The following is a 14,030-nucleotide window of genomic DNA, read 5'->3' on the forward strand; positions in this document are numbered from 1 at the left end:
CTACCGTCTCTTATGACCGAAAATAACTTCTGGACATCAGGACTGCGATTACTCACCACGGACTGGCAGAATCCTTTTTTTCATTTAACGAGTCTGACGAGCATGACGCAAATTATATACTGCTTTCTCGGGAACAGGCCCAGATCCCCGTGATTTGCGTGAAGAGGAGGCAGAGAAAAAGGGGCCAGAGGGCGGGCTGCCTAATGAGAATTCATAGGGGAATAAACCTCCACTTCCTTCCATTCTGCTAGCAAACGTGCAATCTTTAGAGAATAAAATAGATAACATACGCGGAAGATTAAACTACAAACGGGACATTCAAAACTGTAATATTTTATGCTTCACTGAGTCGTGGCTGAACGACGACACTATCAACATACAGCTGGCTGGTTATAGGCTGTAAAGGCAGGATAGAACAGCGGCGTCTGGTAAGACAAGGGGCGGCGGACTATGTATTTTTGTAAATAACAGCTGGTGCACGATATCTAAGGAAGTCTCACCTGAGGCAAAGTATCTCATGATAAGCTGTAGACCACACTATCTACCTAGAGAGTTTTCATCTGTATTTTTTGTAGCTGTTTACATACCACCACAGACTGAGGCTGGCACTAAGACAGCATTGAATGAGCAGTTTTCCGCCATAAGCAAACAAGAAAACGCTCACCCAGAGGCGGCGCTCCTAGTAGCCGGGGACTTTAATGCAGGGAAACTTAAATCCATTTCACCAAATTTCTATCAGCATGTTATATGTGCAACCAGACGGGAATAAAACTCTGTACCACCTTTACTCCACACACAGAGACGCATACAAAGCTCTCCCTTGACCTCCATTTGCCAAATCTGACCATAATTCTATCCTCCTGATTCCTGCTTACAAGCAAAAATTGAAGCAGGAAACACCAGTGACAAGATCAATAAAAAAGCTACAGGACTGTTTTGCTAGCACAGACTGGAATATGTTCCGGGATTCCTCCGATGGCATTGAGGAGTACACCACATCAGTCATTGGCTTCATCAATAAGTGCATCGATGACGTCTTCCCCACAGTGACAGTATGTAAACTCAGCAAAAAAGAAACTTCCCTTTATCAGGACCCTGTCTTTCAAAGATAATTCGTAAAAATCCAAATAACTTCACAGATCTTCATTGTAAAGGGTTTAAACACTGTTTCCCATGCTTGTTCAATGAACCATAAACAATTAATGAACACGCACCTGTGGAACGGCCGTTAAGACACTAACAGCTTACAGACGGTAGGCAATTAAGGTCACAGTTATGAAAATGTAGGACACTTAAGAGGTCTTTCTACTGACTCTGACAAAGACCAAAAGAAAGATGCCCAGGGTCCCTGCTCATCTGCATGAACGTGCCTTAGGCATGCTGCAAGGAGGCATGAGGACTGCAGATGTGGCCAAGGCAATAAATTGCAATGTCCGTACTGTGAGACGCCTAAGGCAGAGCTACAGGGAGACAGGACGGACAGCTGATCATCCTCACAGTGGCAGACCACGTGTAACAACACCTGCACAGGATTGGTACATCCGAACAGGTACAGGGTCGCTACAACAACTGCCCGAGTTACACCAGGAACGCACAATCCCTCCATCAGTGCTCAGACTGTCCGCAATAGGCKGRRAGAGGCTGGACTGAGGGCTTGTAGGCCTGTTGTAAGGCAGGTCCTCACCAGACATCACCGGCAACAACATCGTCTATGGGCACAAACCCACCGTCGCTGGACCAGACAKGACTGGAAAAAAGTGCTCTTCACTTACGAGTTGCGATTTTGTCTCACCAGGGGTGGTGGGTCGGATTCTCGGTTATCGTCGAAAGAATGAGCGTTACACCGAGGCCTGTACTATGGAGCGGGATCGATTTTGGAGGTGGAGGGTCCGTCATGGTCTGGGGCGGTGTGTCACAGCATCATCGTACTGAGCTTGTTGTCATTGCAGGCAATCTCAACGTTGTGTGTTACAGGGAAGACATCCTCCTCCCTCATGTGGTACCCTTCCTGCAGACTCATCCTGACATGACCCTCCAGCATGACAATGCCACCAGCCATACTGCTCATTCTGTGCATGATTTCCTGCAAGACAGGAATGTCAGTGTTCTGCCATGGCCAGCGAAGAGCCCGGATCTCAATCCCATTGAGCATGTCTGGGACCTGTTGGATCGGAGGGTGAGGGCTAGGGCCATTCCCCCCAGAAATGTCCGGGAACTTGCAGGTGCCTTGGTGGAAGAATGCACTGCAGTACTTAAAGCAGCTGGTGGCCACATCAGATACTGACTGTTACTTTTGATTTTGACCCCCCCCCCCTTTGTTCAGGGACACATTATTCAATTTCTGCTAGTCACATGTCTGTGGAACTTGTTCAGTTTGTCTCAGTTGTTGAATCTTGTTATGTTCATACAAATATTTGCACTGAAAATAAACTAAGTTGACAGTGAGAGGACTTTTCTTTTTTTGCTGAGTACCTGATACCCTAACCAGAAACCATGGATTACCGGCAACACCTGCACTGAGCTAAAGGCTAGAGCTTACGCTTTCAAGGAACGGGACTCTAACCCTGAAGCTTATATGTGCCCTCCGACGAACCATTAAACAGGCAAAGCGTCAATACAGGACTAAGATCGAATTGTACCACACCGGCTCTAACACTTGTTGGATGTGACAGGGCTTGCAAACCATTACAGAATACAAAGGGAAGCACAGCCGAGAGCTGCCCAGTGACACAAGCCTACCAGATGAGCTAAACTACTTCTATGCTCACTTTGAGGCAAATAACACTGAAACGTGCATGAGAGCACCAGCTGTTCTGGAAGACTGTGTGATCACGCTCTCCGCAATCGATATGAGTACGACCTTTAAATAGGTTTACATTCACAAGGCCGCAGAGCCATACGGATTACCAGGACGTGTACTGCGAGCATGCGCTGACCAACTGGCAAGTGACTTCACTGACATTTTCAACCTCTCCCTGTCTGAGTCTGTAATACCAACATGTTTTAATCAGACCACCATTGTGCCTGTGTCCATGAACACTAAGGTAACCTGCCTAAATAACTACCGACCCGTAGCACTACCGAGCCGTCTGTAGCCATGTAGTGCTTTGAAAGGCTGGTCATGGCTCACATCAACACCATTATCCCAGAAATCCTAGACCCACTCCAATTTGCATACCGCCCCAACAGATCCACAGATGATGCAATCTCTATTGCACTCCACACGGCACCGTACATCACTGGGGCCAAGCTTCCTGCCATCCAGGACCTCTATACCAGGCAGTGTCAGAGGAAGGCACTAAAAATTGTCAAAGACTCCAGCCACCCTATTCATAGACTGTACTCTGTGTTACCGCACTGCAAGCGGTACCGGAGCGCCAAGTCTAAGTCCAAGAGGCTTCTAAACAGCTTCTACCCCCAAGCCATAAGACTCCTGAACATCTAATCAAATGGCTACCCAGACTATTTGCATTGCCCCCCCTCTCCCCCTCTTTTACACCGCCGGTACTCTCTGTTGTTATCATCTATGCATAGTCACTTTAATAACTCTACCTACATGTACATATTACCTCAACTAACCGGTGCCCACCACATTGACTCTGTACTGGTACCCCACTTATAGTCTCGCTATTGTTATTTTACTGCTACTCTTTAATTACTTGTTACTTTTATTTCTTATTCTTATCCATATTTTTTAAACTGTGTTGTTGGTTACGGGCTCGTAAGTAAGCATTTCACTGTAAGGTCTACACCTTTTGTATTCTGCGCATGTGACTAATTACATTTGATTTGATTTGATCTGATGGTTGCTGATAATGGGCCTCTGATCGCCTATGTAGATATTCCATTAAAAATCAGCCGTTTCCAGCTACAATAGTCATTTACAACATTAACAATGTCTACACTGTATTTCTGACAAATTTGATGTAATGTTAATCGACAAATGTGCTTTTCTTTCAAAAACAAGGACATTTCTAAGTGACCCCAAACTTTTGAACGGTAGTGTATGTCATTATTTTACCTCCATATAGTGGCGACAGTAACATTAGTACTTACAAAAAAAAATACGTTTAAGGAAAATGTCTTTATWTATTTTTTTAGCTCACATATCATTAAAAAAGAATGCATTAATGTGTCCGCAATATAATACATGTGGGAAAAAAACAATTTTGACATTAATGAATCCATTTCTATAGCTTCCAAAATATTTTTTACAACAGTGGGGGAGTGCCAAGATGCAGGCACGGTGGCTTCAATACAGTCATCTAGTGTATATATAAATCATTGGTGTCAACAATGCAAGAATAGTGTGAAGACAGATAGGGGAGACTTGTTTGTGGAGATGATTGTGCTGTTAATGGGATTGGAGAGGATGGGAGTGGTGGTAAGCTTTTGCTGGGTTCCCGCCCATGAGGGTGTGGAAGGTAATGAGAAGGCTGATGTGGGCAAAAGGGCTTGATATTTGGCAGAGGTCAATTTATTTGGTTATTCCAAAATTCATAACTTGTTAAAATTTCAAATCATATTTAGCTAAACTTCAAAATAATAAACAATTGAAACAATAAATAATCAATCCAACTTAAGTTAATCAAATCAAAAGAAAAACAAACAATTACCAAAAAATAAACTAAAAAACAAATGCATTCAATCAAATAACTTTTAACAATTATCAGTCCGTCAATTTGTTAGTCAGTCAGTGAGTCATGGTTGGTCAACGTTGTGTTTGTGTCTTTGCGTTGGGGGAAGGGTGGATCTGGCAGTTGCTGGATGAAGGTGGCAGTTGTGGTTGGCCGATGCTGGGTCCAGGGTTGGTCCTGGTGTTGGGGCTAGGACCGGGAAAACCTGGGTTGGTGTTGGGACCGGGTTGGAAATCATGCTGGTGCCAGAGCTGGAAAACCAGGGGTTGGTGTTGGGACAGTGGGCCTGGGAGAAATAGGAACCAGGAACCGGAAAGCTAGGGACGGTTCTGGGTCGGGATCTGTAGAGGGGAGGAAAGACATAYTGAGGAGCAAGCAGACACACAAGGGAGCCCTAGGTCAATGGTGGTACTTCCCTGTGGCCTGCTCGCTCTGGGTGAAGGTGTAATCTTTGGTTCCTTCTCCGAGCCTCGTCTGGTGCTGGGGATGGTGCTGGTTACTGGGATCTGGATTCATGCTGGGGTTGGTGCTGGATCTGCAGAGGGGAGGAAGGACAACCTGTGGAGCAAGCAGACACACAAGGGAGCTCTAAACCGGGAGGTAAATTGTGACACTCCCCTGTGGTCCGCTCGCTCCAGGGGAAGGTCTGGTGTTTAGTCCCTCCTCCGCACCTTGTCTGATGGTCTGGTACTGGGACTGGCCAATGGGATCTGGATTGGTGCTGGGACTGGTGCTGGATTTGCAGAGGGGAGGAAGGACAACCTGAGGAGCAAGCAGGCACACAAGGGTGCCCTGATGGCACTCCCTGTGTTCTGCTCGCTCTGGGTGAAAGTCTGATGTTTGGTCCCCCCTTCGCCCTCTTGTGTTGGTGGATGGTTCATGATTCTGGGCTGGTGCCGGTTCTGTGAGAGTGATAGTGGGAGGTAGGGATAGGGAGAAATGTTGAGAGAGAAGGGGGGTAGAGAATGTGTCCATCGGCCTTGGCTGGTTCGGGGGGAGTGGTTGGTGGCATGGGGCGTGGAAGAGGAGTGATGCGGCAGTGAGGCTGGACGCTGAAGACTGGAGGACCGGTCTGGGATTTGTCTTGGTCTAGGCGGCTCGGGGGATGGTTTAGATGTGGATGTCCTTCCATCTTGCCAACCCCATACCACCTTCACCTGGTCCGGGTCTTTGTGGATATCTGTGATGGCGTGATCCCTGAGAAGGATGGTGATCCTCCTCCTCAGGGTCATTCGTTCCACGGTTTGTTGTTGGTAGACCCAGTATGTTCCTTGTCTCCCACAGAACCTGCTTAACGGTGCCGATGAACCTCCACTGCTGGAGGAGCTGGGTGGTGGTGCATTCGCAGGGAGAACCGTTCAGGATGTTCTCTGCTGTCAGGAAAGGTAGGGTCAGCAACCTGTTGGGGGAGACAGAGGGAATAAACAGGGCCCAGACCCACCTGGCCACGGTGCACTAAACAAAGAGGTGGTATATGTTTTCAGTGTCAGTGCATCCGTGGGGGCAGCGCTCTGTACGAACTATGTGCCGTCTATACATTAATTTCCTAGTGGGGAGGTACCTACACACTGAAGAAGGATGTAAAGCTGAAATGTCTGTGTACGCTATCCTTGATGCAGTAAAAATGAAAAACATTGAATAATGAAGTAAGCTTTATGCGACATACTGTATTTTGGAGTAGGAACCCATTACACCTCTTTGTTTGTCTGAATTTGCGGGTTTTACGCATCAGCGAAGCTTCTGGGAGAGCGCGATGGTTCTCTTTTGGCTAGTGSGGAGGCAACCATGAACAGCCATCCATGATGCTGTGGTGACTGACATTTAACCATACCTGTTGCGGGTCCACGACTTAGCTGGCTCTCAGGCGCGCGATGGTGTCCTTGGAGCGGGTGTAGGCCATTATGTCCTTGTACTTCCACGATGCTAGCCCAGCCATGTGTAACGGATGTGAAATGGCTAGCTAGTTAGCGGGTACGCGCTAATAGCGTTTCAATCAGTTACGTCACATGCTCTGAAACCTAGAAGTAGTGTTGGCCTTGCTACTGCAAGGGCGCGGCTTTTGTGGAGCGATGGGTAACGACGCTTCGTGGGTGTCAGTTGTTGATGTGTGCAGAGGGTCCCTGGTTCGCGCCCGAGGTCGGGGCGAGGGGACGTACTAAAGTTATGCTGTTACACATGGGCAGACCTAACCTGAAGGCAAAATATCTCCGCGTCTTGAACACTGGTGGGGGGTTCCAGCAATTGTGCACAGTGTGGTCGATTTTGCTGAGTCTGAGGGTTCTGAGAATGGGGGTGGCAAAATACTGTTCAAAGTAGCTGGCTTTCCTGTCTTGTGGATGATGGTGACCAAGTTGGATAGTCCCTGTGCCCTAATGATGTTAATAAGATGATGATCTTTGCCAAAGGGAGTGGGATGCTAGTAGTAAGGGGAGGCMATTTTTATTGCATGCACCAGTCAGTAAGGGAAGAGGTGGGGAGTATGGGATGTAGGTTAGAGGAAGTTGTGTGGAGTAGACTACGGTTTAGGCACACAGGTTTGAATGTCACGTTGTGGATGATAGGTCTGTGTGATGAGTGTTTAGTGGAGGAAACGGTGGAGTGTGTGGATATTTTGTGAACAGTATGATGCAGATAGGGAAAGATTGTGTCAAAGGGTTAGAGAGGCTGGTTGGTGTTTGGGTGGTGTAGTGGGGGGAGGGAAGTGGTGTCTAGGGCTCTATTTCAATTTCTTACAGGAACATGAATAATTCAAATAATTTAATGTCGGTAAGCCATGACTGGCCTCACACTCCAGTACAGTAGGTGGCGGGGTATGCACATTAAAAGTTGGATGCGATCCGCCAACCCAATCCCGAAGCAGAAGAAGAACGACCAGAAGTAAGTAACGTTATGCTTTAAAGGTGTCGGTAGATCGATGAATAGATTAACTTTAGGATCAATGAGCTGTAGCCTACTAATGAATTTGTCAAAGTAAATTATATGTGGGAAGTAACTGGAAGGCATGAGCGTGGTTCCAGTTCAGCCATGTATTTCTAGGCTAACTATCATGCTAGCTGGCTACTGTAGTTCCTCCGGCATGCTCGTTTTAGGTGCAAAACTCGTACTAACGCACACTATTCTGATAATATTTTGGTCCGCATGGAGTTTGATTCATCAACATGTAATGTTGCCACATGTTCAAATTTCCCTAGGAGCAGTCCATGGCTTCTTCAGACGTCTTTGTTGCTGCTGCTCGCAAATGTCTACGAGTTGGAAAGAAACGCTTCTCTGCCACTGTGAGTCTGAACCTGGCTACTCAGGTCCTGGCTGTGGACTTGGGCCTGAAGCCCGCTCTGCTATATGACAGTAATACAGCATCTGCAGAGCAGGTCCAACAGTATTTAAACTCACTGCAGGCTGCACAACTTGTGTCTAAATCTCTCCAGACAGTGGTCATCAGTGAGAATTCCTTGATTGTGAACCCATCCCTAACTATAGCAAACCTGGAGGCACTTCTCTTGAGGAGGACTGTGACTGTGGTGGATGTATGTCACTCACTGGAGCAGCCTGCCATCACTGAGCTACAGTGGGGAGCTATCAGGGACATGATTCATGCTTTACTTGCTCATATTAGACAGTTTGGGCAACATTCTGCGATGAGAAATGTCCCTCACCGAATTGAAAAGAGTCATTGTGAGGCATGGAATCTGTGTACTCTATTCGGGATTCTATTGGGCTACCCCTCCACATACTGGTTTGACCAGAGCAGGAGCTTTGAGAACTGCCTAGCTATGTCTCCGCTGGTGGTGACCAAGGCTGTGGCATCCTGGCAGGGTGGTGGTTCTGGAGTTGAGGGTCACAGGTGTTGCCTGTATTCCTTCAGCACCCCAGAGATGTTGCAGGCAGAGASTCTGTCAGTGATGGCGAGCTGGACTACACAGCTTCAGGAACGATTTCAGCAGCAGACAGTCTTCTCTGGACTCAGTGTAACCAGATCAACTGTCACCTTACCTTCTGTGGCTCTATGATTATAATAGGACTTTGTGGATGGATATTGTATGAAAAATGTGACGGTATTTGTATTTTGGATATTGTCTGTAAAACAATTGATAAGGAAACATTGAAGAAGCACTTGTTCATGTTTCCAAACTGATTTACATAATCAGTTTGTAAACATAATTTATTTAAAATATAAATGCATTTGTGAGGGAAGTTTACACCAATGACTACATCAAGCTTGTGGCTACAAACTTGTTGGATGCATTGCATTTTGTTTTGGTTGTGTTTCAGATTGTTTTGCCCATTTTGGGGTTACTTATTGTAAACAAGAAACTATGTTTCAGAACACTCCTACATGAATGTGTATGCTGCCATGATTAGGAGTAATCATGAATAAATTGTAAATGATGAGTGAGAAATTAAGAGGCACAAAGATCATGATCTTTATTCCTGATTTTGGGGGTATTTAATTTTTTATTTAACTAGGCAAGTCAGTTAAGAACAAATTCTTATTTACAATGATGGCCTACCCCGGCTAAACCCTAACCCGGACTACACTGGGAAAATTGTGCACCGCTCTATGGGACTCCCAATCACGGCCGGTTGTGATACAGCCTGGAATCGAACCAGGCTCTGTAGTGACACCTCTAGCACTGAGATGCAGTGCCTTGGACCGCTGTGCCACTCGGGAGCCCAAAATAGTATAATATGATCATCATTATTCATGATTATCTATAATCATGGTAGAATCCACATTAGTGTTCAGAAACATTATATTATTTTTTACCGTAAGTGACTCCAAAATGACTATACATTATTCGCCATTCACTTCCTATTGGGCAAAACAATCTGACACACAACCAAAACAAACTGCATATGCATCCAACAAGTTTKTAGAGTCACAAGCTTGATGTAGTCATTGTGTGCTAGGAATATGGGACCAAGTACTTATTACTTTTTCAAATGGGTGGACTAGATGCATAGAAGGCCTTCATTTCTAAACAATAAAACATATGTATGAAAATACCCTCAAATTAAAGGTGACATTGTATACTGTCGGCTCATATGAAACATTTGATCTCAAATCCAAAATGCTGGAGAAAAGAGCCAAATAGAGAGAGGAGTGTTTATACTATTTAGCTAAAATGATGTACAGGCTAAAGGCGTCCGTATGCTTCTCAGCCTAAACAGTTCGATAGAGTTCGTGTCTAGATTGACATTTTGTGACAGTGTTTGTTTGTTTTGGACTTCGGTGAGTTTTTTTGTTTGGGCACACAATTTTTTTCTGGAAGCAAGCCGAATTTCTGTGCTGAAGTCTACGCCCCTTCGTCGGTGATTGGTCAACAGTAAGGATTCTTCAAAGTCTTTGTTGTCATTCAAAACGATGCAACTCGTTTTCATGCACATTTTTTCATTGAATAATACTGCACCTGACTTGTAATTAGTTAGATGTAAAATTGTGTGACTAATCTCTTTGGTAAAAATTTAAGATTTCTTGACTTATAGATTMATTCTGACTATTTTGAGGAAGTGTATACTGGCTACGTCTCAAAATGTACAATGAGTACTTTTGACGCTTTTATTTCTCTTTTCAAGCAGTCTTAAGGAAGTATGTGAGCGCACTCGTTCGAGTAGCCAAGTTCGGCTAGGCGCCAGYCGAACTGAAGTATGCTGACAACTTAAGTGGAAAGTAGAATAATAACCATTAATTTCTATGGATGATTGTTACTTCCATCAATATGGTGGGTGCTAACTTCCGAATAGTGCCCTGTCAGCCATAAAGCATATCCTCCGTTACTTGTGGGGTTTCCCATAGATGTCATAGAAACAAGTTTCCATCTCTCCAGCCCAACGTCCTGAGGCTGATTGCATTGCTGCCTGGATGACCAAGAGGTAGAGCCCATTGAGTAGTTCAGTTGTCAGTGTCTATGGATCAGTGACTGGAGTCCTAGTAAGGCCATCGTCTGTCTCTGGTCAGTGGGGCTGAATGACTGACAGTACCTCCCCACAACGAGCCCGGACTCTGAACTCTGCCAGGTGGTCGGCCCTAGTAGGCCTGTTGTTCAAGATGGCCACTGGGATCTTCTAGTCAGCTGCTGCCAGTAGGAATCTGTACCCAGAATACACTTAGAAAAAAACAAGGATATAACAGTGAAACTACACAGATGTCTTAGAGAACTTGAAGATGTATCTACAAGACAAAAATAGTCAAACTGCAACAAACGGTTGACTACTGAAGAGGTATGGTCTCTGGACTCTAGCAATATATAATAACACCTTATTTATGCCCACCTGCAAAGAAGATCCCGCAATTATGGCTGCATCAGACCCCACCAGTCTGTCATGTACAAACTACTGTATCTCGGTTCACTGTCTGTCCGCCCCCCCCCCCAAATAATGTCACGTCTTGCTTCAATATGCCCCCACAGTCCTTACAGGGAGGCACTCTGTAGTGGAGGACCTGTTCGTCCTCAATGAAGTATCCCTGTCTGGAGCTACACCACCAGCCTGTGCTACCCACCCAGGGTTCAGTGCTGCGAAACACTTCTAGAGCTCTTGTCTAGCAGACATTGCACCACAGCTCAGACATAACACCCTGAGAGGGACACAGACAGATGGACAGACACACACAGGTAAATCACTGTGTTGCTCTTCAATTTGATGATTTTTTTTTGACAAGGTTAATTGGAGGAAAACCGATAAGAAGCATACAACCGCAACAGGCATAAAGTACACATTGAAAGGAGCTAATACAATTCAGTGTCATGTAACGTACCTTATAATGAATGACACGAGGTACAGCAGAGCTTTCGTTTCAGCACCATGGAGTGAATCCTTACCACCGCTACACCTGGCTGTCAGCGAAGCCCAGTTAATTCGGCCACATTTACTGCCTTTAAAAAAGATATGGCTGACTTGCTTAATTTCTACTAACAATTGAGATGTTGTCCCCTTATGCCATAGTTTGTACGAGCGGATAAGAGGCAATCYGTCATTTCGATTAAGACAATGAGTGAGCTAGGACAGACGTAATCAATATAACTATTTGTTCTGCACTTTGGAAATGTACAGYGACAGAATTCAGAACATGGGCCGTTCTTACAGTGTACTCCCTGTACACCATGTAAGAACCATAGGATAAATAAAGGGGGCTAAATCTCTTACAATATTAGATGATTACATTTCTCTAAAACAGGCTATTGGTTACATGTGCACCACCAAGTCAGGACAGTAGGCTAAGTTATGAGGGGAAAGGGACCAAATTATTAGGGTGAGGCACATGGGCTACTAACAGCTTACTACACAACATACACTTAGTATTAATTTCTTAGCTACAGTATACATATCTCCCTGGCATATTGTCAATTATGCAGCAGCATACAAGACATTTTTGGACTTACCTTGTTGTGCTGTGCTCACTTGAACAGGCGGATGGTGTGGCGGTCCTTCTTGAGGACAAATTCTGTCATCAAAGTTTGGCATTCTCTGGATTTATGGTGGTTTCAAGACAACTGGGAAATCAGGAAAAAATCAAGGTTGAATCATGACATCAGTTATCTTCAGGTCGGAGCTCTAGAAAGAGGCCGAGTTCCCGACTTGAAATTCCGATTTGGATGACTGTTCAAAACTTATTTTCCCAGACGGAGCAAATTTTTTTMCAGAGTTCCCAGTTKTCTTGAAGTCTGAGATTTCCCAGTTCTGAGTTTCCAGTTGTTTTGAAGGTGGCAGAAGTCATGCTGGATTGACAGCATGGCCAATGTATTCAACCTTTTCTGGCCCATGGTGTGTTGCGAGTGAATGTTTTTCCTTTTAAGCTTGGAAGAGACCCTTAAACCTAGACTTGAACCAAACACACTCTCCACTGAATAGCAGGCTGGTGATTGCTTTGCAAAGCTTGCAGTTAGACACGGATTCCTTCCAAACCACTCATTGTTGAATTTGCGATTTCCAACTTATGTAATGTTTATGGCCGATGAGCACCGATGTGTTTTATCTATAATTTCTCTTCATATGACAAGGATTGAAAAGGATTTGCCAGTAGATTGTCGACTTGATCCAAGATGACTGCTTTCTAGCTTGCTAGCTAAGATTTTGAAGGTATGATGTTGTCATGATCAGTCCAATCAAAGCTATGATAGATATAACGTGATTTGACGTAATTTTATCTGTGGCCAATGCCCTCGAGCCTTCTTGGATGGGCACCTCTAATGTAAATCTATGGCAGCACTCAAGGGGCTTGAATTTTCGAGCTCTCCCCGTAGATTTTGCGGTGACATAGTTTCCCCATGAGTGACAGAACACTGAGCCAATCACAGCGCATCTGGAGAACATTACCAACCCCTACACTCCGTATTTTCCGCTGGCTGCCCTAACACCACAGAAAGCACTGAGCTAGGCTGAAACACCTGCATTTTGGAGCTGCTTTACTCAAGAAGGCAAATAAGAGACCATGTTTGTATGCGGCTTTATTAACTAAATTTATATATATATTTTTTTACATTGTTTGAAAACTGATGTGACATATTAATACCAAAATAACATGCAAAACAGGCACACACAAAAAAAACTTTTATAGGGTTAGTGTTCCCACATGGCCATATCTCCATGTTATAGCGCTTGTTTACAGAAGACAGAGGTGCTAATTACAGGGGTTAAAGCAACAACAACAAAAAATATCCCATGAAAAACTTAAGTAGATCTCAGATTGATTGTCTGRGGCCAAGTTAACCTCCCCTTTCATTTCAGAAAGTCATGACCATCATGCTTTTAGGGAAAGATTATAATTTTAAACTGTGAGTTTGACCAATTCCAGTCCAGACATTGGTAAAATGATTTTAACATATTGTTAATGCATATAGACTATGCATGGTCTATATTATCAGATGTGCTATTAGCAATAAGCATTATCACCTGTAACCCAACTGATGAAGATAGTGGCTATAAAATGTACTTGTGATGGGTAGGTTTACTCATAACCTGCAGTCCCAGCAGTTATATACATGGGGCAGGCAGGTTAGGGTCATGAAATATTGTGTGGATGAAGGGCAGGTTGAATAAAAAGAAAACAATACCTTAAAAGGTCCATAAATGTATAATTCTTGTGCAATGTATATCTATAGGCTACATGGAGTTTTTTTCTTTCATTATTTTATCCTATCTGGCATTAGTGTAAGCCTAATAGCTTTAGGGCCTAACTATACGTGCGCCAAATAGCCTACATGCCAAATGCTTTTGGGAACGGGCAGAAAATGTTAATGTTGATCCATGGAGGCAAAAAGGACAATGTCRGAGTTTAATTCAATAAGAGAAAAGCTGTGAAATGGAGAGTTGAAAATAAAGAGAATGGAGGGCCAGAAAAGCAATGTTTGGGAAAGATTTGGTGAAGTGGTAAAAGAAGATGATAGCAGTGCCGAA

The 14,030-nt window shown here is 44.5% G+C and overlaps 2 protein-coding genes across 2 annotated transcripts; one reads left to right on the forward strand and one right to left on the reverse strand.

The window, feature by feature from the left end:
• Positions 1–4,106: 4,106 nt before the first annotated feature.
• On the reverse strand, positions 4,107–6,814 carry LOC111970644 (uncharacterized). Its single transcript, XM_023997445.2, has 3 exons — positions 6,469–6,814; positions 5,309–6,036; positions 4,107–5,195 (listed from the first exon to the last, which is right to left on the reverse strand). Exons 2-3 carry the CDS (start codon positions 5,867–5,869, stop codon positions 5,037–5,039), a joined length of 720 nt encoding a protein of 239 aa, XP_023853213.1. The 5' UTR covers positions 5,870–6,036; positions 6,469–6,814; the 3' UTR covers positions 4,107–5,036.
• A 611-nt stretch (positions 6,815–7,425) lies between these two features.
• Positions 7,426–9,146, forward strand: lg11h1orf74 (linkage group 11 C1orf74 homolog). Its single transcript, XM_023997446.2, has 2 exons — positions 7,426–7,514; positions 7,829–9,146. Exon 2 carries the CDS (start codon positions 7,838–7,840, stop codon positions 8,642–8,644), a length of 807 nt encoding a protein of 268 aa, XP_023853214.1. The 5' UTR covers positions 7,426–7,514; positions 7,829–7,837; the 3' UTR covers positions 8,645–9,146.
• The last annotated feature ends 4,884 nt before the right edge of the window (positions 9,147–14,030 follow it).

The sequence above is a fragment of the Salvelinus sp. IW2-2015 genome, linkage group LG11 (assembly GCF_002910315.2).
Source record: "Salvelinus sp. IW2-2015 linkage group LG11, ASM291031v2, whole genome shotgun sequence".
Classification (NCBI taxonomy): domain Eukaryota; kingdom Metazoa; phylum Chordata; class Actinopteri; order Salmoniformes; family Salmonidae; genus Salvelinus; species Salvelinus sp. IW2-2015.